This window comes from Cydia strobilella, chromosome 7 (genome assembly GCF_947568885.1).
Source record: "Cydia strobilella chromosome 7, ilCydStro3.1, whole genome shotgun sequence".
NCBI classification, from domain to species: domain Eukaryota; kingdom Metazoa; phylum Arthropoda; class Insecta; order Lepidoptera; family Tortricidae; genus Cydia; species Cydia strobilella.
The window spans coordinates 2,411,465-2,436,743 of NC_086047.1; the positions used below are offsets into that span (position 1 = coordinate 2,411,465).

The window sequence follows — 25,279 nt, forward strand, 5'->3', positions numbered from 1 at the left end:
TCTATCTTAAAACATGAAATATCTCAGTAACTAAAGACATTTTTTGAAATTTTGTTTAAGTATTATATAAAGCATAGTGTCTAGTTTCATTAAGCACTGGTTAGGCGTATCTCTGCTATCTAAAGATAGCAGAGATACGTCTGACACGGCAGCGTTCGTAAGGCACACTGAAGGATGTATTCTAGAGACCATTGATTCTACTTGAATCTCATTTCAGTTTGGCAACTCTCAAAGCTGATTTACTCTATTTGGCAACCTAAAATGATTGATGTATAGTCTGTCAACCAACTTTGTCAGTAGAAAAAGGCACGAAATTCAAATTTTATATGCGACGATAACCCTTCGCGCCTAAATTTTTTAATTTTGCCGCTTTTTTCTACTGACGGAAATGGCTTGACAGACTTTATTTAACTTAAAAGTATGATAATTTAACTAATAATAATTTAATTTTACTATGAATAAGAAAAGTGTTATTTTGATTTGAATGCAGGGTGCGGTGGTGATCCAAACGCAAAGCCCGGTTGTGGTATAAACTGCGGACAGAAGTGCTCTGACTACAAAATCAAGGATAAACAACTTCTCTGCCCGCGCATAGAGTGTAAACCTGACAAATGCGACTGCAAGGACGGTTTTGTATTTGACGACAATCTTAAGAAATGCGTCGTGCCAGAGCAATGCAGTAAGTAGACATAATTTTAATTTCAATAAAAACGGAAACCTTAATATTTTTATTTCCGCCTATCCGTTGTTAGTCCGTCCGTATGTAGAAGAAAGAAAGATAAAATATAAAAAACATATTTTAGTGCACAAAAAGAACAGAAAAAGTATACAGCAGTTGTTTCTAAGAGTTGGTGCATAATTACGGTTGACTACGGAGTTTCCAGGAGTCCCCGCACTAGGCCAGGCCCGTATCGCGGGAGACCATTACGGATATGATGGTCGTTTTTGTCTACGTGACAGCGTGATGAAATGGTGTCCGTCACTTTCAATCCCGCGGTGTTAAAAATTGACGGTTATTTTATCACGTGGATAAAACCATCTAATACGTCGGCCGATGTACCTACATTTAAATGCTATGCAAGTCAACGAGAGAATAAAGTATATTTTTATAGATAAAGATAAAGAAAAAAATCAGGTTTATTATTATTTATCTCCACGGGACTTAATCGCGTAAAATAGAAGTCCCGTGGAGATAAATAATAATGAGTAAAAATCGTGAAAGTTTAAATCAGTGTAAATCAGGTTTATACCTGGGTTGAGATACATGCAATTTTCAGGATTAAAACGATCTATCTATTGTTCGAATTTAAACTGTTGTGAGACATACATTAAATAATTTCACGGTTTAGACTCACTTGTTGTCACTCGCGCGACATGTTTCGGAGAGCCTAGGTCTCCTTTCCTATCTATTGTTACATTATTACTATAACTTTATTTCCAGTTTAATTTTAACGTCGGAGGTAAATTTAAAACTATTTTACGCGATTAAGTCCCGTCGTTGTAAATAATAATGAGTTTAATTTTAGTTATATAATAAAATTTTAGTCTAGTTAGTTCTGTGTATTAGTTTTATGTTAATGTTTAACAAAAATAGGAGTTAAGGATGACTTACGTTAGACCGGGCCGTGTCCGGGCCGGAGCTTCCGGCGCTTACTTTTCTATGACATGACAGGTGATCACGTGGTGCTTTCCATAGAAAACGTCATCCTTAATGTCTCCATCTCGTTATAATCAAGTAACAACCACCAGTTAAAAAGTAACCTCCTAGCCATATGCACAGTGCAACCAAATAATTCGCTCTGGAACTTTATGGCCGTATTGTAGATGGTAGAGCTAAGGACGTTGACATATCACCCCACCCAAAACGTCACCCAAAATCAGTGTTTACCCTCGGAACAGGCAAATGTTAGCGTAATCAAAATGGCAAAATGAATTATTCGACAAATGCATCAGCGGTTGCTCGAATCAAATGTAGTTCTTATGTAGAACTGGCTGCCCATGCAATCCTCATTTAATCACGCAACTGATAAATAAAAACATGACAACCCTAATATGACTGTTTTTCACCTCCTTGACATTTTAGATAGGTACACTGATTTTACAAATACAAAAACAAAAAAAAAATTTTTTATGATATTTGGTAATAATTTGAATAAAAGATACACTAAAAATATATATATTTCACTTCTAGCGCCAACATGTGGACTAAGCGAAGTGTATTCGACATGTACCAACGGCGGCTGCTCTCGTCGGAACTGCAGCCAACTGGGCAAGCCTCAAGTCTGCATCGAGAGGACTCCCGAGTCCTGCACCAAAGGATGCGTTTGCGCGGATGGCTACCTGCGTAATGCAAATGGTGTTTGCGTTCTTGAAAATCAGTGTCCTCAACCCGGTAAACGAGCATATCAAACATTTTACTGGTCTTCATCTTACACAATTATTGTTTAATCACGATTGGCTACGACATGCCTGTAAGGTCAAAGTGGTGAAGACTGTCTAACAGGTAAGACCGTTTACAAGCTCTTTCGTCGCTTGTACACATAGGTCTGGTACTACACGTACAGAAGGTCGGTAGAGTAGAAGGGGCGCAGCTCTTCTTTTCTGGCGGTGTTTGGTTGAAGAACATATGACGGTTTTCCCAGATAATAATTTTATATGCTGGTCTTCTTCACTTTGATCTTAACATGATCGTTCCTAAGCGACACTGAAGGATATACAATATGTCTTCTAGAGACCATTGATTCTACTTGAATCCCATTTCAGTTTGGCAACTCTCAAGCTGTTTTATTTTCAGTTTTGGCAACCTAAAATTATTGATGTATAGTCTGTCAACCAACTTTGTCAGTAGAAAAAGTCACGAAATTCAAATTTTATATACGACGATAACCCTTCGCGCCTACATTTTATAATTTTGCCGCTTTTTTCTACTGACGGAAATGGCTTGACAGACTTTATTTAACTTAAAAGTAAGATTTTAGAATTTAACTATGAATAAGAAAAGTGTTATTTTAAATGCAGGATGCGGTGGTGATCCAAACGCACAGCCCGGTTGTGGTATAAACTGCGGACAGAAGTGCTCTGACTACAAAATCCAGGATAAACAACTTCTCTGCCCGCGCATAGAGTGTAAACCTGACAAATGCGACTGCAAGGACGGTTTTGTATTTGACGAAAATCTTAAGAAATGCGTCGTGCCAGAGCAATGCAGTGAGTAGACATCATTTAAAATTCAATAATAACGGAAACCTTAGTATTTAATTCTTATTTCTGCCTATCCGTTGTTAGTCCGTCCGTATGTGGAAGGAGAAAAGACAAAATATAAAAATTATTTTATTGCACAAAAAGAACACAGAAACAATATATTAAAATTAAAATTGAAAATTGAAATTGAAATTGGTACCTATTAATTCGCTCTGGAACTCTACGGCCGTATTGAGGATCGTAGAGTTAAGGACGTTACCAAATCGTCACCCAAAAGCAGTGGTTAAATTTACCCCTTGGAATAGGCAACTTAAGAGGCCGTAGTCGATTTTGGAGCAAAAATGTAAAATTGATAGATTTAGTCGTTGAAATTATACACGTTTTGTTACGTAATATCTAAATAACAAGTATTGATTTCTATTAGCACGTCTTCTCATCTTGCTTTTTAATAATGAGGTCGCGAGCGTGCGTCACCGGTAATGCATGAAGAGAAGGGGCAGTTTTTAAAAATTCTTAAAAAAATCATGGTGGTAAATTATACAAATTGATGTATAAGAATAGTTTCAGCAAATGCTGTAGATTATTTAAGTATCAAAATACGAAAAATTTCTGAATCTCGATATTTTCTGCGAGAAACTTAATAGATTTAAAACACTATCCATGCAGTGTAATAACCCAGATCATTGGTTTGGCGCTATTGGAAAAAAATCTCAGTATTGAACTTTAATAAGTAATAGGAATAATAAAACCTTTTTAGTATTCAGTTTATATACAATTTAATTGTTAACACCCTGATACTCTTGCATCTTTTTTTTTCATTATTGTTGTTATTGTTTTTGTTCTTGTTTGCACAAATAGCTCTGTTTTACTCTGTAGAAACTTTATTAAACATGATGTTAAAATATTTTCATTAAGGAAACTGTAAGTCTAGCTTTAAGAAAATTTCCAGTGTTATGTATAACTATAGAAGACTGTTTGTTTCTTAAATAAATAAATAAAAATTACGTTAAAATAAGGTCGATTTTCAGAGAAATTGTCACTTGTTTTGAAGTAATTTCTGGAGAAAATTGATTTCGTCTAACTTTCATTTACACTACTTCAAAGTCATAATAATAAAAATGTAATCTGATAAACATCAAGTACAGGATATGTGTAATACAAAATTACCATGTTTAGCAGTCCAAACATTACGAAATTTACAAATAAGAGCGACAAAATCAGTGCTTTACGCGCGTTTACCTAAACGTCCATCAGAAAAGCAAACATTACTAATTTAGTAAGTCTGTTTTCAAAAAATGTATGTGATAAAAGGTAAGATAAGAAGACGTGCTAATAGAAACCAGTACTCGTTATTTCAATTAGGTAACAAAAGGTGTAAAATTTCACGGACTACATCTATAAATTTTACATTTTTGCGACTAACATCGACACCGGCCTCTTAAACGCGTTTAGAAAGTAATTTCAAATAATTTTGGGTTTTGCGGCGCTTTTATGAATTGAGAGAAATTGAGAACAAGGGTGGTTTATGTAAGCAGTTACTTAGTTTTGTAGTTCCGTACATGTAACTGAATGACAAACAACTGTTTATTTTTATTAGCGTCATCAAAATGGCAAAATGAATTCTTCGACAAATGTATCAGCAGTTGCTCGAATCAAAAGAGTGTAGTTCTTATGTAGAACAACTGGCTGTCTGCAATCCTCAACTGATAAATGAAAACATGACAATATAACACTTTAAACTCTTGCGTTTTGTACACATAATTAACTAGTTAATTAACTAGTTAGTTATTAGCTAGTGCAACCTAGTTGAAACGTCAAAAGGTAAAATACTTAATGAAATTTAATCGCGTTAGACCCTTTAATAACATTAATTAAAAACATGACAAGCCAAACATGACAAGCCCAACATGACTGTTTTTCACTTCCTTGACATTTTAGATAGGTACACTGATTTTAGATTTTATGACATATTTATTTTTTATATTTTTGGACATGTGATATTTTGTAATAATCTTTTAAAAGATATACTAAAAATATGTATATTTCACTGCTAGCGCCAACATGTGGACTTAGCGAAGTGTATTCGACATGCACCAACGGCGGCTGCTCTCGTAGGAACTGCAGCCAACTGGGCAAGCCTCAAGTCTGCATCGACAGGACTCCCGAGTCCTGCACCAAAGGATGCGTTTGCGCCGATGGCTACCTACGTAATACAAATGGTGTTTGTGTTCTTGAAAACCAGTGTCCTCAAACCGGTAAGTGATCATATCAAACATTTATCTGGTCTTCATCTTACACAATTATTGTTTAATCACGATTGGCTACGACATGACTGCAAGGTCAAAATGGAGAAGACCGTCTAACAGGTAAGACTATCTACAAGCTCTTTCGTCGCTTGTACACATAGATACTCCACTTACAGAAGATCGGTAGAGTAGAAGAAGCACAGCTCTTCTTTTCTGGCGGTGTTTGATTGAAGAACGTTTTTCCCAAGCAAAAATTTTATCGCTTTACTTTGATCTTAGCATGACCGTTCGTAAGCGACACTGAAGGATGTCTTCTATGCTTCTAGAGACCATTGATTTTACTTTAATCCCATTTCAGTTTGGCAATTGGCAAAAAGTCCGATTTATTCCGTATGGCAACCTAAAAAATATATATATAGTTTACTATATAGTATATGTATAGTTTATTATGGCAAAATATAATCTAACCAGGAAAACCAAGATGGTTGTCTATCAAACGTGTATCCTGAGCATACTCTTGTACGGGGCTGAGTCGTTGTACGGTCGGGGTCGTCTCAACGCTTTCCACATGCGCTGCATCCGGAACATATTGGGCATATCTTGGAAGAACAGGGTCACGAACGAGAGGGTTCTTGAGATTGCTTAGCTGCCCAGTCTCTTTGCGCTGCTAAAGCAGAGACGCTTACGCTGGCTGGGGCATGTGCATCGAATGCAACCTTCTCGTTTGCCCCGGCGAGTGTTGCTTGGCGCCATAGCTGATGCCTGCTGACTGTGCCAAGCGAGACATGCACTCCTTCATCATCCAGGTTCATAAATGGGAGGAGCTTGCCGAGGATAGAGATGTGGCGCACACTGGTGTTCGACGGCCGTAAAATCCACGATGACGCTTGGTTTAAGACACTCAAGTAAGCGAGCCAAGCGTCATCAGCGCGACATCTGTTCGCCACGCCACGCGGGCATACTACACCTGCCTGTCTTGCGGTCGTGGTCGTGGTGGTCTTCCCGCACCTGTATTGGCTTATACAGCCATGAAAAACATTGTCACCCTACCTGACATTGTTTGTATAGTCTGTAATAGACTGAAAGGCATAAGATGATGATAGTCTGTCAACCAACTTTGTCAGTAGAAATAAGCGCGAAATTCAAATTTTATATGGGACGATAACCCTTGGCGCCTACATTTTTTACTTGCCATTTTTTTTCTACTGACGGAAATGGCTTGACAGACTTCATTTAACTTAAAAGTAAGATAATTTAACTATGGATAAGAATAGTGTTATTTTGAATGCAGGATGCGGCGGTGATCCAAACGCAAAGCCCGGTTGTGGTATAAACTGCGGACGGAGGTGCTCTGACTACAAGGTCAAGAATAAACAACTTCACTGCCCGCGCTACGCATGCAAACCTGACAAATGCGACTGCAAGGACGGTTTTGTATTTGACGACAATCTTAAGAAATGCGTCGTGCCAGAGCAATGCAGTAAGTGTACATCATTTTAAATTCAACAACAACGGAAACCTTATTTTTTGTTATTTTATTTATCCGTCGTTAGTTCGTAAGTATGTAGAAGATGAAGACAACAGTTTATTCAGATAGAAGACAAATAACAAAACATAAGATATATTCAAATAAAAACATGAATACAAACATAGGTATATAGGTATTAATCAGGGGATTCAGCAATATGTGCAAAAGTGAAAAGGCTTAAACTCAATGATGTTATTACCTACACTATCATTTTTAGCGTCGATTCTATTGGCTTATTTGATATCTTAGAAATGTGAGGAGACCCGACCCCAGATAACGGGAGCAGGGACGGACAAAGAAGAAGAAGAAGATTTGATATCTTTTAAAACTGCCAAATGCAGGTTTTTGAAAACTTAAAATATTTTTAGCACCAGAAACCGATGATCGGTGCCCCGGACAAAACGAGTATTACGACACCTGCATCAGTGGCTGCTCCAACCAGAGCTGTAACGACATCGGCAAGGTCTTCCACTGCCCGATCCAACCGGCTGTATGTAGAGAAGGCTGCCGGTGTAAAGCAGGCTATTGGAGGAATGCTGACGATGTCTGTGTGACGGAAAGCGAGTGTCGTAAGTACAGTATTTTTTTTTGATTTAACAAGTAAATGAAATGAAATATTATCATTATGAAGCAAGCAAGGCCCATAGATAATCTATTGATTATGTTACAACCTCATCATGTTTGAAGTAGGTTATAAGTATGTATCAACCATATTACATTATGGGTACATAGACTAATAAAATCATAACCGTTACTTTTGAACTTGAAGTAGTCGAACAAAAAACACAATTCAACCAGCTGTATGCAGAACTGGCTGCCGGTGCAAACCAGGCTTTTACAGGAATGCTGACAATGTGTGTGTAGCTGAAAGCGAGTGTCGTAAGTACCTCATATAATTTTGAACACTATACCCTGACTACGTGACTACCAGGTCTTTTTATAACCTGGTCCTTTGGAGGTCGGTCGGTTTGGATATCTCATCAAAAACATAAATGTGAAATGAGAGCCAGGTTCAATATTCAGAATATGCGCAGTTGTTGACTTCGCCGGCAAAATAATTGAGATCTATATGTTTGCCAATTTCTATTTCACTTGGGATGAAAATTAAAGTTCAGTATTTGACTTGGCTAGTTTTTACGTACAGGTTATATTATATTTTGATTAATTAAATGAGTCGCATCAACAATAAACTAAAAGTACAATTTAAACTTATGCTTAAGACAAAACCTAATACTAAACCTTAAATATAAAAGACTTAATAAGTATAAAACTCCCTTGAGACTCAAACATAAATATTAAAATTATTATAAAACGGGTCACTCACGTATTGTTAAGTCGAATAGCTCAAGTTATTTCTATCCAATTTTCGAGGATTGTCTTGTTTTTGTTTGTTTGTTATTTTTTTATTGTTTTCATTGTTCATGTTTGTATGTGTGTGGGAGACGCAGACATAGGTATTAAAACGGGTCACTCAAGTGTTTTAAGTCGAAGGTGTTCGACATGTTTCGCCCAATACGAGTAGCTTTAACTTGAGCTACATGCGTTGGTAGACCAAAGCAGATTTCGAGCTGCTGAACGCGACCGATCGGTTATGGAGCGAGCTTGTCGTGATAATATATCTTCGAGTGGAATGTGTGAATGACTCGTTTTAATATGTTTAGAAAAATAAATCCCATACTAAACAAATCTTACTGAATGGGGTATAAAAAGGAACGGTATTAAAACCACCACCACCACTACCACCACACCAAACCACTAATCGTAAAAAATGCAGGTAGGCTGTATCAGGGTTAGACCGTTGGTAATAGTTTACGTGAAACGTATCGTGCATGGAGACTATATAAAGGAGCCAAATCTCTATGTATGAAAAGTGTCCATCAAAAAACAGTAATTAGGCGGCGCCACCATACACCGAAATACTACCAAAAACAACCTACGTAATTTGGTCGGGTTATTTGTTGCCTTACATGTTATACTCACGTCCCAGAGCCTAACTAGCGCCACCGGAGAGATTAGGAACTATTATTTAAAGCTGAAAGCGGTCACTTTTGCAACAATTCTGCCATAAGAGATTGGCATCCTTTCTAAACCATCCATAGTATCGTGGCTAAATTTCAAGAGAACTGAGCTTATTAGATTATTTTAAAACGGGTCACTCACGTATTATTAAGAACTGAGCTTGATCACGAATCTATGATCAAGTACATATGTCAAAAAGCGAGGCCGAATTTATTCCTGTATTCCTCTAAAACGCGAACTCGGCGCCGTCAACTGGACAGAAACGGCTTTGGACAGAGTAGCATTATGGCGGTCTTTGGTGTCGGAGGCCAAGATCCACTTCGGGTCGTCGCGCCACAGCAGTAAGTAAATAAGTAAGTATTCCTCAAACAAATATAATATAATGAAATCTTTAATTTTAGGCCAATACCTGTACACCACGAGCCACTGACAGTGTAAACACTGACATATACGCTAACGTTTACGTAATTTACTTTATATTTATATATCTCGCTCGCACTAATGCCAGTACGAGCGAGATGCATAGAAAGTAAGTTTATCACGCTAGCGTTTATGCCAGTGCCAAACTAGTGGTAGCTGTACAAGTGACCGTAATTATACTGTATTGATAATTATATTGTAAAATATTACTTTGATTAAATATTTATCCAGATGTTTTAATTCAACGGCAAAAGTTTGCGCGTCATTTTATCCATAAAATTTATTTGTTACCATATGTCTACCTAGACGTGTGGTACCTGCCTGTTTTATGACTACTGTCGGTTGAAATACCAAATAAAGAGTTTACGGCAGAAAGTACCATTTGATTCCTTACATTTTATTTGTATAGCAACAATATACATAAACGCAACATTTCACCGACAAAATCGCAATTTCCTTGTTTTCCATACATCGAAACGGCTTCTAAGCAGTGACACAGTGACGTCACTATGTGTTGCCATTTTGTTACAGCGTTTCGTCATTGCGGTTGCCAGACTTTGACCATCATTTGTGAGTTTTGTATGTCTTTAAGACAATGGGTCCCATACAGACATTTGATACTCAAAACAAACCTAGTATTTAAAAAAACCGGCCAAGTGCGAGTCGGACTCGCCCACCGAGGGTTCCGTACTTTTTAGTATTTGTTGTTATAGCGGCAACAGAAATACATCATCTGTGAAAATTTCAACTGTCTAGCTATCACGGTTCATGAGATACAGCCTGGTGACAGACAGACAGACGGACAGACGGACAGCGGAGTCTTACTAATAGGGTCCCGTTTTTACCCTTTGGGTACGGAGCCATAAAAACGTCAACTACCCCATTAGGCGTGGTCGAGGGTCCGAAAATGAATGATCTACTTAAATAATTTAGAACCTATATATAGTCCTAGGTGGTATAGAGGTCGCAGGCATTTTGTAAGAATCCGCCGTTTAAAAACGGCGCCGTCATTTTATAAACGCGAAATGGTTTGCAAATTGCCGAAGGCAATGTTAGTGCTTATCATGGGTGAACATGGCTTAAAAAAAAGATAAACTTTACATGTTAACTAGACGGAGCCCCGCGAAGCGGGGCTCCTATTTCGGGGCGGTTTGCCCTTCGGGCATCTGAAGTTGCCTAACAAACCTAACCTATTAATTTTGTGTGACGTCCGTGAAACAATACACTGGGGAAAACGCGTAGGTAGGTAAGTAAGTTAGATGTTAGGTTAGGTTCGTTAGGTAGCTTCAAATTGTGCTTCGCGGGGCTCCCTCTAGTTGAGTTGTGAAGGAAATGTTTTTTGAAAAGAAACCGACGAACTCCAGATTTGATGGACACCCCTTTTTCATAGTTTTGATATGCAGCGCCACGCGTGGTATATTAAAGAACTAATTCGACCCAAAATGCCGCTGCAAAATGAAAACGGCGCCGTTAATGACATAAGATATTTAATATAATGCCGACTTTTTACAAATTGCCTTTGGCAATTTGCAAACCGCTCCGCTATTGTACAATGACGGTGCCGTTTGTGAACGGCGAATTCTTACAAAATGCCTGAAACATAGCTATTAGTTGATAGTTTGTCATAGATAATCTTTACCAAAGTCACAATGGATTTCCTAGACTTATGGCCTACTACGATGCCACTGTGCGCGGACGGCGCGCCTACAGCCGCGGCCGCGGCCGAGCCCAGCAGCAGCAGGGCGCACACCGCGCGCGGAGGTAGCGGTCGGCACGATTTCGTCGGTGATGATTCGGACGACGACGGTATATTTAATATTGATGTGTCAGTTAAAGACAGTAAACCGTATTTTGTTACGTTGACAGTTGATGGGCATAAGATTGTTTATTCGTTAGACACCGGTAGTCCGATCTCAGTCATAAATGAAACTATGTACCGGCAGTTGTTTAGCGATAAAAAAATAATTACTGATAATGTAAAGTTTCGCACTTATTCGGGTTTATCTTTGAACTCACTTGGTTACATTGAGGTGGATGTAAAGTTAAATGATGTTCAACAAAAAGCCTTACAATTGTATGTGATGAAGCAAGGCAAGCGGCCTCTGTTCGGCCGTGACTGGATACGCGCCCTTAACGTAAAAGAGATAATCCTCCATTATTATTAGTTAATTTATTCATTTAAAACAATTACACAGTTACATAATGTACAATAAATGCGCCAAACTGGAGCAACCACGCAGTTTGTTGGCGCGCCGCGCTCAAGGTAAATGTATTTGTGACTTTTATATTCTATTGTTCATTTTTTTTATAAATTAGCCATGTTTTAATTTCAGTACAACTATTGTTAGTAGAAAAGAAAAAAAGAAGACATGTATTTATTTATGTTAGAATAATTTTATGTAAGTATAGCTATTATTTATATTGTTATTGATATTTTAATACGTACATGTTTGGTTTGAACACTGAACCACAACTGAACTTATCACTTTTTATTGAAGTATATGTTTCCAGCATCTAGATTTTTAATTTTCTTTTAAACAATGCTTTGCTAATATTTTCATTTACAGACAGAAATCGTATGCTGTTATAAATTCGAGGAGTTACATAGTGTAGTGTTCTTTCCCCGTAGTAATTACAACTTTGTGATTCGAGATATTGTGGTCTCCTGTCCGCTCTTAATGACCTATTGTTTTATGGTCGTTGCACCCATATTGGTCCACGGCCATAAGATACCTAAACTTTACTTGAACAGGGAGGACCCCACACTTCCCATATAGCTGATCATAGTCGCCTTTACAGTTAGGGCCAGTTGCACCAACCACAATTAACGGACTGTCAGCAGACGTCAAGCAGCAGAGAAACTATGAAATACAAAAAAAAATTGGCGAACGGTAAAACGGTGACAGACGGTTTGGTGCAACTAACGCTTGTTCTTTTATTTCTGACATACAAGCATTTTTAAAAACCTTATTTGTTACGATTTAATCTAATTTAATTGCTATAGGTAGGAAAAGTCCTCCCATACACTTAGACCGTAGGTTATTAATGATTCTACTAGCGCATGGTAAACAAAAGTGGTTTTTTGCTGACTACATTTTGAAGGTGGTAAAATTTCCCTATAGTATTCTAAGTTTATTAGTTTTATTACATAGATAGTTAATATGATTTTTTCAGCTAAACTTGATATCCACCGTTAGCCCAAGATATTTATACTCATTTACGGATTCTAGTCGAGTACAAGTGCAGGCAGTTTTATCCTTATGGAGGCAGCTGTAGGTATGACTAATAATTGATTTTGATAATTGATTGAATTTGTAAACCATTTTTTGCATACGTGCATTATTTTAATTTTGCTTATGTTTAAGATAATTGCGTTGTCATGTGACCATTAGAATATTATCAAATTCGATTTGTATTTTTCTTTGGACTTCATGTAGATCCTTGTCTGCTTATATCAGACATGTATCATCAGCATACATGTATGTTTGGCACTACTGTATGAGTCATACAGTAGTGCCAATGAGTCATACAGTATGACATTACTATTGTTGACGTGCATGATGTATCCAACCGGGCCATAAACTGACCCAGTCGGCACACCAGACGTCACGAGCGCTAGCTCACCGGACACTAATCTGTAAGCTTCTTTATAATTACATACATACATACATACACGCCTATTTCCCGGAGGGGTAGGCAGAAACCACGGATTTCCACTTGCTACGATCCTGACATACCTCTTTCGCTTCCTTCACTTTCATAACATTCCTCATACACGCTCGCCGGTTTAGGGTGCTCTTGACCTAGCCTTTCTTCAGGATTTCAATTCAGGATTTCTTTATAATTTATAGTCATATTTTGACTAAGTAAACTAGAGTGAAATCCCCTAGTGTGCAAATATGGTACAAAAATGTTGTCCAATGGTTAAATTTAGTCTATAAGTGTGTTAAATAGCATATCTACATTATCATAAATATAATTAGATCAATTTAGACATATTCTATGAACGAATAAAATTATTTAATTTCTCCAATGATAATAAAGTACTGTAATTGACTTGGAATTGTTTAGCGGTTTCCGTTCGCGCTCTTTTTATTAAAATGAAGTAGGAGGGATGAGTTTTACCGGTAACCGATACCAAGTCCGAGCGCCATTCTTTTCTTGGATTGCAAAGTGTGAGCAAGTGAAGTGAGTTAAATATAATCGAGTTGCAAGCGAAAACTGTGGTTATCAAACCACAGTTTTCGCTTGCAACTAGTTAGTTAGTTAGTTAATCATAACTAGGTATCCCGTGAAATTGGGTCTTGCGTGGTAGTGGTTTTACAAATTACAACAGACTGCAGCCATCTGCAGGCAGCTGCTATAAGTGACAGAAGTCACTTAGGTAATTTTTAAAGAAAGTATTTACTGGACCTTGAATTCCGCATTCCGACATCGACTGTAATAAGATATTATTAGTACACAGTGTCGAATGCCTTTTTGAATTCAATAAATAACATACCAACATGCATTCTCTCATCGAGGTATCCATTAACCAAGCGCACTTTGATTTTCCTAGAATAAGTATACTAAGAGCCATAGCGCGCGTACCCCAAACGGACTCGGCGAAACCCCACTTTAAATCATTAGGTATTTTAACATTGCCTTCACTTTTAATCCTGCAAATGGCAGTGACTACGCGAGAAGAGGTAAATGCGACACCCGTGATCAATGATGTGGCTACGCGCAGGTACGCGACCCGCAGCGCTCGCTCTCGAAAGTTGCCCCTTGTCTCACATAAACTCGCAAAATCGAGAAAACTTACGAACGTCATGGGTCGTAAGGTGCTCAACCACCTACCGGCTGACATTACTGCTGCACCAAGTTTTTTTTTTTTTTTTTTTATACCATGTCGGTGGCAATCAAGCATACGGCCCGCCTGATGGTAAGCAGTTACCGTAGCCTATGAACGCCTGCAACACCGGAGATATTACACGCGCGTTGCCGACCCTTTAAAAACCTGTACACTCCTTTTTTGAAGAACCCCATACTGTAGCCCCTCGGGAAAACCTCGGCAGGGAGCTCATTCCACAGCCGAAGCGTACGCGGGAGGAAATTCCTCTTAAACCGCACAGTACGCGACCATTTAGGTGCTAGGGTGTGAGCCTATATTTAAGACTAAGCTCAAAAAATGGCTTCTCGAGCAGGCGTTTTACGACCATAGAGAGTTATTCTCTAATACATAGTATAAGACGCTCTAATGATCATAATGCTATTTGTAATATATTTTATATTAAGGTTGACATGTAATTAAATATTACCAAATAAAATGAATATGAATATGAATATTACATATATCTACCATATTGTGGTCTTTAGACTAAGAGGGGAGAAAGTGTGACGATCTTGTCATAATGTGTACGGTGGTGGGTAGATTACCTGTTTTATAATAAATCAGTCGGTTGCTAGCCCACGCCTTTTATTGAAGTCTCAATTTGGAATCGTAGGTAGGGGGAATTCCCTCAGTGGCGGACACCTAATCCTTTTTGAAGAATATAAAAAAGGTATTTGAAAAAACATATCTTTATTTATGAATTACATTAGTGAACATACATTAGAATCAAAATAAAATAAGACAAATGCAACTTCTACATAAACTAATTCAATAACGAAATGTAAACTTTAGTGAAAAAAAACATTGCAAGAGGCACCTAGTACCGGACGGACTACATTTCGAACCCCTTGCACCGGACAGTTTAAAAACGTTTGACGCCGATCACAAATATACTCTTCTGAACATTCTGGAATGTCAAGCACAGGCTTCTTGCCACGGAAACTGGAGCACTGTATTCAGTCTTCGTCATAGTCTGATCATACTACGGGCTGCTTCAACCAGCGGTAGGTAAGCGTTATCTTAGATAACCTTATCTCATAGGTAAGCGTGCCCCACCGTAGACCGAATCACCACTTACCATCAGGTGGGATCGTGATCAAACACCTGCCTATTGATCATAAAAAAAACAATAACTGCTGTTTTTCTTCCTTTTTAACCCAACCAACTTATTAACCAAAAAGGTACAAAAGGAACCCTTATGGTGGGACTGTCCATCTGTCTGTCTGTCACATTGCTAAATATCTCGACAACTACTAAAGCTATCGATTTAAAATTTGGAATAGTTATGAACAGCGCTAACCTTAACACATTGGAAGTGTTATTATTATTATTATTTTTTTGTTAATTATAACAAATACCCAATATATAAAGGGGGCAAAAAGTCAAAGTCTAGTTAACTAAGTCGAGTGGGATATAATTTGAAAGAGCTCGAATTTAACATTACATTAAGAGGACTAAATAGTGCCTCTAATTGGCCGCGATACAAGTTATGTGGAGCGCTCCTATTGGTGCTTTAAAAAAGCCTCCGCATACTAACCGAGCCCGACGGCTGCGTTTAGCTACTGCATTATACAAATAAAAGGTTGCGTTCGCAACAATATGTATCTAGCAACTAGGTTTACTAAGTACACATAGGAAATAATAAGTTATGGTGAAATAAAGAAACTCACATACATACAACCCTGAAAACAATACACTCCCTCATTTGGGTAGTCGTGTAAAAATGCCGCAACGACCTCAATGACCACGACTAGTCTTACAAGTTATACGAAGAGGAGGAAGAAATAGAACATAATAATTTACACAATATAAGAACATTTTTTTTAACCACAGCGAAGCCAACTACTACTGCAAAGCCAACCTCCGGTTCTAGTGGCAGCGATGCCGTAGCTAGCCTACAAACTGGTGTCACTAACTTCAATGGCGAATTCCTTTATGTAAGTTTTGTAATATTTGGGCATTTTTAACAATTGGGCATTTTTCTTTTCAAATAAACCAACTTTTTTGATGTTGGCATTTAAGTGATATACTTACCAACATAATCATCTCCAATGGATAAGTTTTTTTTTGTTATCTTTTTTGTTGTCGTAAAATATGCCTACTTTGATCCATAATTTTCTTTTTTCGAATTTAAATGCAAATCTTAAAATTATTAGTGTTCCGTGCAAAACTTTTTTTTGACAAACGGAACACTTATTATTATTGTGGTAGGTAGGTATGCTTATATATATTTATTTACTTACGGTACCTTGGGTCATTGATCCAGTGACGGAAACATCGACCGTGATGTGAAAAATAGAATAAATGCGATGGATGAAATGGCGACAGGACTCTGGAACAACTTGCGATCCACGAATGCCTCTTAAACTTAACGGGACAATCTACAGAACGATCGTGAGACCTGTTGTAATGTATGGATCAGAATGGTGGGCGACGAAAGTGGCGGATGAAAGAAGAGTGCACGCAGCGGAAATGAGAATGATGAGATTATAATGTGTGAAATGACGAGAAAGGATCGGATTAAGAATGAGTATATATGGGGAAGTTTAAAAGTAGCACCGGTAACGGAGAAGATGAGGAGTAGTAGGTTAGCGTTGTATGGGTATGTAATGAGGAGTGATGAATGCCATATAGGCAAAATAATTTTAGGGATGAATGTCGATGGACGGAGAGCGGATGGTAGACCCAAAAAACGATGGATAGATTGTGTGAAAGAGGGCATGAGAAAAAAGGAGTGAGTGCTGAGGTGACGAAAGATAGAGGAAAATGGAAGAAAAAACATTTTGTGCCGACCCCACGTAACGTGGGATAAGAGCAGGAACAAGAAGAAATATGTTGCTATACAAGCCGATTTAAAGTAGACTATCATTACTATCATATTGTACCACTTAAATGAGGTTGTGATAGTTTTCATATAAAAAAACTGTTGAGCACAATTACCCAGTGGGGAGTAAAGTAGGCACATTTTATGGTTGGGAAAAAACTAAGAAATATCCACGGAAATTTGTTGTTAAGTGGTTAAGAGCTATAAACACAATTAAATAGCTTTCTGAAAAGTCAGCAATCGAATCCAGTCATGTCATAATCTATTTTTTGTGTTTTAGGAACGATTGATAGCTGAGCCGGGAACGAATCTTATTACGTCGCCGTATTCGGTGTTTACTCCGCTAGTCCAACTGTTTTTGTACACCACCGGAGACGCCCTTAAACAACTTAGTACAGTACTCAATGTTTCCACCAAAGAACAGGTAAAAAAGGCGGTTTCTGTAACGTTAGGAACCGCTGTACTACACTGTCTATACTGTTAAGAAGAAAGTGGACGATTGCGCGAAAACGCCTTTTCAAACAAACGTAGTTCCCATTTTCCTCTTAGGATATTACGGACTACACGGAGAAGCGGTCGTCCACTATTCTCTTAAGAGGAAAGAGGATAGAAAGGTAGTCCCCAGTTTCGTCTCTAGATATTAACATTATAGAAAATATTTTTACATAATTTGATGTATATTAACCATAGTAATCCCCCTACGTGATAAATGTAAAAATTAGGAGCGAAAAACAGATAACATACAAATTTTTAAATGCTACTAACTCTTATAATAATTAAAAATAAAAATAAAAAACAAACGTAGGGACATAGCTGTGGTTAATATACAACTTTGTGTTTCAAAATATTTTCAATACTTAATCTTAAAATCCAGAGAGTACTACGTTTGTATGAAAAGGCGATTTCGCGCGGCTCCTCCACTTTCTTATTAACTGTCAATTCATATAATTTATTGAAAATTCATAATGTCCACCATGTTAAGACTGTTCCTGCTGCTACGATATTTTTGGTACTGGCTTACAAACCTTTTTTTGCAGATCCGTTCTGCATTCCCCGAGTTTGTCTCCTCCTTTGAAGGCCAAACCAGTGTGAACTTCTCCTCAGCCGCCAAAGTATACTCTGATCAAAAATATCCATTGAGTGACGGCTTTAAGAAAGACTCTGTCGACGTTGTACACGCCGATGCCCAAGAACTTGACTTTAGTAAGAATACTGAAGCTGCGAATACTATCAATTCTTGGGTAATTTCGATAAAATTATGTTTTAGAAAACTATTTTACGAGCGTGTTTATAGTATACCTATATCAGATAAATCATTGATTTATTTATAATAACACTAAACACATTGCGCGTGCTGCAGTCGCTGCTGGAATCCTTTGCGAGCTCGGACTTCTGGCCGAAGGGTGTGGTATTTCGGCGGTTCCGTGGGTATCTGCCGAATCCTACACCAGAACACGTGACGCAACAAAAAAATAGCTGTTGTGTCGCCAAAATGATTTTTAGTTTCTAAAATTATGATTATAGGTAGGTATTATATGTAAGTCTGCAGGATATGTATCTACGGGCCTGTTTTGTTGCCTAACAATAAATATTTTATTTTTTATTTTTACTTATTTCAGGTTGAAAGCCAAACGAACAATCGTATCCATGATTTGATTCAGCCTTCTGATCTATCAGATTTAACGCGACTGGTGTTGGTCAATGCTATTTATTTCAAGGTAAATATCTACTCAAATAATGTACTTACTGTAAACATCAAACATTTATTCAGAAAATAGGCCACAGGGGCACTTTTACATGTCAATTGTTACAAACAATAAAATTAACCCAAAATTACAAAAAACAATTACATAAATATAAATGTCAAATTACACAAAAAAAACTAATAAAAAATATACAAACAACAGAAATACTAAAATTGTTTAGAGATGTAAAAGTCTCTAGGTGTCAGAGATAAAGGTGTAGGTATATAATAATAAAAAAGATCATCAAATTATCCAGAGATGTAAAGGGTCTCCAAGACTTGAATTGTTATATAATTAATAAAAAGACAAGATATTAAATCAGACAAACACACAAGAACCGAATGAAGTGCCTCACGTTAATGCCACTCAAAAGTAAAGTTAGGTACATAGGTAAAATGAAGCCCGTGTAAACTTAAACAGACCGGTCTCCACAAACAGCACCCGTTCACGAGTATCTGAGCCATCGTCTCCCTCAACCTTCATTCGGGAAAGTGGCGACCCGATCAACGACGCCACCGTAAGCAAAGACTTTTAAGCGAGCATGACATGTTCAATTTGCCGGGCTGTATTAATATATATAAAGTAACTTAATTCAGTGAGATACAACATTTGTGCTCGTATGTTACATTAAAGACGGCATAGCGCCACATAATGACAACATAATTCGTAAGAAGTATTATACATAATAACATATTAATAACCTTTTATTTTCGTTTATTATTTTGGTTATTTTAGGGTGAATGGCATTACGCATTCAACAAAGACAAGACCATCAAGGACGCAGATTTCTACTTGAGCGACGGAACGACTAAAAAGACCAAACTGATGTACCAGGAGGGACAGTTCAACTACGGAGAAGTTCCTGAACTCAACTGCACGGTAATTTTACACATTCAGCAAATAAACCTTTTTGCACTATTTTTAAAATTCAATATTAGTCAATGCTCCATATGTCTTCAGGATTGGACTGGTTAAGTTTGTAAACCTTCCAGTCACGGTATTCAGATGTCGCTAGCGCCGTTAATGATGAAAACGGACATCTGGTGTAATTGGTTACGGGTTGGACCGGCAGTCCAGTCCCAATGTTCCAATCCCACGTTGACCGCAGTACATTTTTCATTATGATAGACATCTTTATACAATATATAAACGTTTTCTATTTTTATTTTAGGTCCTTCAAATGTTCTACAAAGGCGATAATTTCAGCATGGTCGTAGTCTTGCCAAATGAGAAAGATGGCCTTTTAGAAGTCGCTAAAAACCTGCAGCTCAAAGCAGACTTCGATAAAGTGACAGAAAGCTTGACCCGCCAGAAAGTTAAGGTGTACCTGCCCCCATTCACAATTGAAACGACAACCGATCTTTCTGTTATTCTTAAACAGGTAATAGATATGTTTTTCTCTAACTTTGCTCAATACTTTTTACTTGTCTTCCTCCTTGTCTTCCTTGTCAGTTTTGAATATTTGCCAGTTTGTCAATCTGCATGTAACTGATGATATTCATAATTGATATTCATGATTTAATCACTATTATCTAAAAGTATTTTTTTTTACTAGCCTATTAAGGTGTCCCACTGCTGCTCAAAGGTCTCTCCCCTTATCTTCCACGAAATAAACTAAAAGTAATAAACAATTGTTTTAATAAGAAAAGTATTAGCTTGAATTTAAAAATTGACATGGGTTTTCAATTTTCTTTTTTCAATTTAAACTTATGAGCATAAGTTTAAATTATATCAATCCTAAAACCAGATTAAAATCAGGGTATTCGGCCTTAATTTGGTCGTCAATTATAATTTAATACTATGTTCTGTTAACAATTCTTCTAAAGGTCAAACTGACTACCAGTTCAGCTCAGTAATGGATTCTCTTAGCACTTTATAATGTTAAATTACATTTAAATATGTTCGTCTCATAACCATTATTGACCATTTTCTAGTTGGGCGTTACCAAAATATTTGACACTGAGGACTCCGGACTGTCAGGATTATTGAAGACTTCTGAGAACACATATGTGTCTAAGGCCGTCCAGAAGGCGTTCATTGAAGTTAATGAGGAAGGATCCGAAGCTGCTGCTGCTAATGGTAACCTTTTTTTAGGGTTTCGTACCCAAAGGGTAAAAACGGGACCCTATTACTAAGACTCCGCTTTCCGTCCGTCCGTCTGTCTGTCATCAGGCTGTATCTCATGAACCATGATAACTAGACAGTTGAAATTTTAACAGGTGATTTCTATTGCAGCTATAAAAACAAATACTAAAAACAGAATAAAATAAATATTTAAGTGGAGCTCCCATACAACAAACGTGATTTTTTTTGCCGTTTTTTGCGTAATGGTACGGAACCCTTCGTGCGCGAGTCCGACTCGCACTTGGCCAGTCCTTCTTATTTCTCATGTCCCTTTTATAATTTTGTCGTGAATAATTAAATTCATAAGATGGGAATAATACCCTGAAAGGGAATTACATAAAGTAGAACAGAATGCTTTGATGCACTTGTATAAGGAGACCCTACCTACTAATAAACTAGAAACAGGATTGGGTAAATAATAAATTTAATATATATAGAAAAAAATTGAGGCTTCCAGGAAAAATATACCTACTGACCCAATTGTAAATGTAATAAAGTCAATCTTAGAGTTTACAATATATGTGCCATTTTCAACCAAAAGGGTACTTATTGTCGCTTGTCAGTAAGGCGCTATTTCCATATAGCTTCAATTAGAAATCAACCTTATCGACAAGCGACAATGTGGTACCTTTTGGTTGAAAACGTCACATATTACGATGTTGGCATAAAATATTGTGCACTATCAATGTTTTATCAATTTTTTTTTATATGTTTAGATCTGGATCTACAGCTAAATTTAGTTTGAATTTCATGAAGTGGGAAGCCAGAGTTGATTACCAAAATAGAAATGAAGTCGCAGAATCGTGTACCATTATCTTTACAGGTGTTATCGTATCTACAAGGTCATTGCCTGCACCGCCCCCGCAATCAATTGTATTCAGAGCCGACCGACCTTTCCTCTTTTATATAAGACTTCAAGATACCACCATGTTCTGTGGAGCGAAGAACGACATCTAGAAAAATTGGCCATATGTTCAATGAGGTTTAATTAAACTTTGCAGAACTAAACCGTTTTTATATGTGCACTTTATTTTCTGTAATATCAACAAAACATTTGTGATTAACGAAATTAAGAACATTATTAAATCAAAAACAAATTAAAAGTAAACTGATTAATACTGTGGTAATGTGGTATTGGTATAAAGTTTAGGATGCATTCTAGACAGTCTAAGGAACTTCAAAGCGAAACAACTATATTTACACTAAATAATTATTAAATGTTAATAATAATTGTTAATAAATGAAATAAAACTATGGTGTCACCCGTTGACCACGAACGCTGTAAAGAGTTCGAAACGTCGGGATGTATTATAAATTCAATATACGCGATATAATCCGTTTTCATAGTTTTATTTCATGAGTAACTATCGCGGTAACCGAAGACAATATTAATTGTTAATAAAATTTAAATTTTACAACCTAATATATGGTTTCATACTTTCATATTCATCTTCATTAGCTAGTCTAGATAAGTTCAAAATGGGGAAAAATAGAGATACTACTTCTAAAAATTCGTATGTTACTTTACCTCATTTTATTCGGAATGATGTCTAGAAAGATGTATTAGGGTTTATTTTTATTAGCACATAAAAGTTGCAAAACTTATAAAAAACTAAAATAAAAAATATGGTATTTAGTTTTTGGCCAATATCCATAAACTGTTACGATTTAAGAAATTAAAACCAAAAATCTTAAAGAGGAGGAAATTAGCAGGCACTTAATTAATTATCTCAATTCCACTCCGCTTTTTACGTTTTTCGGGATAAAAACTATCCTATGTCCTTCTCATGGACTCAACCTATCTCTATGCCAAATTACATCTAAATCGATTCAGCGGTTTAAGCGTGAAGAGGGAATACACAGACAGACAGACAGACTTTCGCATTTATAATATTACTAGCTTTTGCCCGCGACTTCGTCTGCGTGGACTTGGTAAGCGCAAATAGAATAAGAATAGCGCCTGGAAAAAATTTCATAGCAATCTAAATTTGAGCATATTATGCACACAAATTAGCAGGCACTTTGTTAATTATCTCAATTCCACCCCGCTTTTTACTTTCTTAAGGGATGATTTTCGGGATAAAAACTATCCTATGTCCTTCTCAGGGACTCAAGCTATCTCTATGCCAAATTTCATCTAAAACGATTTAGCGGTTTAAGCGTGAAGAGGGAACACACAGACAGACATGCAGACAGACTTTCGCATTTATAATACTAGTATGGATATCTTACTCTTATCATTATTTCCAGCCATGCTAGTCGCAACGACAACGGCGATCATCGATCCAATCCCACCCAAAGAAATTACGTTCAGATGTGATCGTAGTTTCTTATACTACATTGTCTGTAACGGAAACGTCCTCTTCGCTGGATCGGTCGTAGACATCAACTAGTGGTTATTTAAACGTAATAAAATAATTTGTTTTATATTTTAAGGCCAGGATTACACTTGTAAGTTTTACTTACGTAAGTAGGGACAAAGCTAATTTGCTAGAATGAGATAACGATAAGGCCAGGATTACACTTGTAAGTTTTACTTACGTAAGTAGGGACAGCTATACACAGAATGAGATATGAATATCGTTATCTCATTCTAGCAAATAGCTTTGTCCCTACTTACGTAAGTAAAACTTACAAGTGTAATCCTGGCCTAAAAGCAGTATCTACTAACATAATGCAATCTCAGTAATTTTTGTACAGCTTGATGAATGTGATTATGTTTATTCAGGTTAAACCAAATAAAAGTACTTTCATTTTCCATTAACATAGGAGTAATTAGCATTAAAAACGGTACGAAGTTTTTTCTTCATTCTACTGCGTCACAAAATTAACAATTTCATTTGATTCTACGTCACAAAACTAAATTTTGTCATTTTATGTATCCAGTTATATCAACGGCTAAAATCAATTGCAATTGGTGTATTACACAGGCTGAAGATTCAAAGATGGGGTATAATTGAATGGATTTTTACGGAATCACCGTATATATCAAGGTATAAATAATTATATAAGAGCAAATAATAAACCTTACTATTCCATCTATAAAAACTCCGGTAGTATGGTACCAATGAGAAAAATATACCTTCTAAAAATTAGTTTTCAGCTAAAAGAGACTCGATAAAGTTAGAATAATGCCGGAATTATACCGATATAGTTTCTTAAACCGTGTATATGATTTTTGTATACTTATGTTGTTAATGATTGGCAATAGAGTGGTTTTCGAACGTTAAAAACTCAACATTTACTCCCTTTATCTTCTCAATGTGTGTTTCTTAAAGAAAAAATTGCTAAATATGCGTGCGATATGCAGTTGACATAAGATAATTTTTGATATAAATACCACATAATATGTTCATTTTACTCCGTGACGTTTTGGTGGGTAAAGATCGAAACAGTTTAAGTATAAAGGCTGGTAGTACTGCAGTTCCGTTGGGTATACTTTAACAATAACAATTTTATACGTGTATAAAACCTAGGTAGGCAGCTCATTCAGCAAGTTTCTTCTACAAATATTCATTCTCATGATATCTAAAATTGATTTTTGTTTCAGCTGTAATAGTGAATACTTTATCCGCATTGCAACCGATTAGCCAGTTGATATTCAAAGCTGATCGCAGTTTCCTTTATTACATACTTGCAAAAGACGCTCCCATATTTTGTGGCTCAGTAGTCGATCCAAACTAGGATTTGAGGTGATTTAATAAAAACTTGTTAATGATTACCATTTCGTCACAAAGAAACCACATTATCACAGTCATCAGGTTTGTTTTTCTAACCGTCAAAACTAACACATACTTAATTTTTTACTGGGTTACACAAAATACATAACAAGGACATTCCATGAGCTGTCCCGTACAAAAGCTTTTTATTTCGGATTCATACATACAGTTTTTCAACGTGTCAACTCAATGATTATTTAACTTAGCATTTTTACATACACTATCGATAGAAAAAAAAAAGAAATTCGCGTTTGTACGGGACAATGGTAAACAAATTCGTGGAATGCTCAAACAATGATTTTTAGGGTTCCGTACACAAAGGGTAAAAACGGGAGCCTATTAGTAAGACTTCGCTGTCCGTCTGTCACCAGGCTATATCTCTTGAACCGTGACAGCTGCTAACCAGTTGAAATTTTCACAGATGATGTATTTCTGTTGCCGCTGTTACAACAAATACTAAAAACAGAATAAAATAAATATTTAAGTGGGGCTCCCATACAACAAACGTGATTTATTTGCCGTTTTTGCGTAATGGTACGGAACCCTTTGTGTGCGAGTCCGACTCGCACTTGGCCGGCTT

At 36.9% G+C, this 25,279-nt stretch overlaps 1 protein-coding gene across 1 annotated transcript in view; it reads left to right on the plus strand.

Annotated features, from left to right (window-relative positions):
- LOC134742771 (zonadhesin-like) overlaps positions 1-25,279 on the plus strand; it is a 65,838-nt gene that overhangs the window by 39,529 nt on the left and 1,030 nt on the right. The window contains exons 27-41 of the mRNA XM_063675957.1: positions 491-679; positions 2,192-2,392; positions 3,019-3,207; positions 5,256-5,456; positions 6,739-6,927; positions 7,344-7,544; positions 11,077-11,220; positions 16,121-16,224; positions 17,392-17,535; positions 18,149-18,352; positions 18,731-18,829; positions 19,592-19,735; positions 20,028-20,237; positions 20,791-20,935; positions 23,231-23,386. Of these exons, the coding sequence (XP_063532027.1) occupies positions 491-679; positions 2,192-2,392; positions 3,019-3,207; positions 5,256-5,456; positions 6,739-6,927; positions 7,344-7,544; positions 11,077-11,220; positions 16,121-16,224; positions 17,392-17,535; positions 18,149-18,352; positions 18,731-18,829; positions 19,592-19,735; positions 20,028-20,237; positions 20,791-20,935; positions 23,231-23,373 (2,507 nt within the window). The 3' untranslated portion in view covers positions 23,374-23,386. The remainder of the gene's footprint in view (positions 1-490; positions 680-2,191; positions 2,393-3,018; positions 3,208-5,255; positions 5,457-6,738; positions 6,928-7,343; positions 7,545-11,076; positions 11,221-16,120; positions 16,225-17,391; positions 17,536-18,148; positions 18,353-18,730; positions 18,830-19,591; positions 19,736-20,027; positions 20,238-20,790; positions 20,936-23,230; positions 23,387-25,279) is intronic.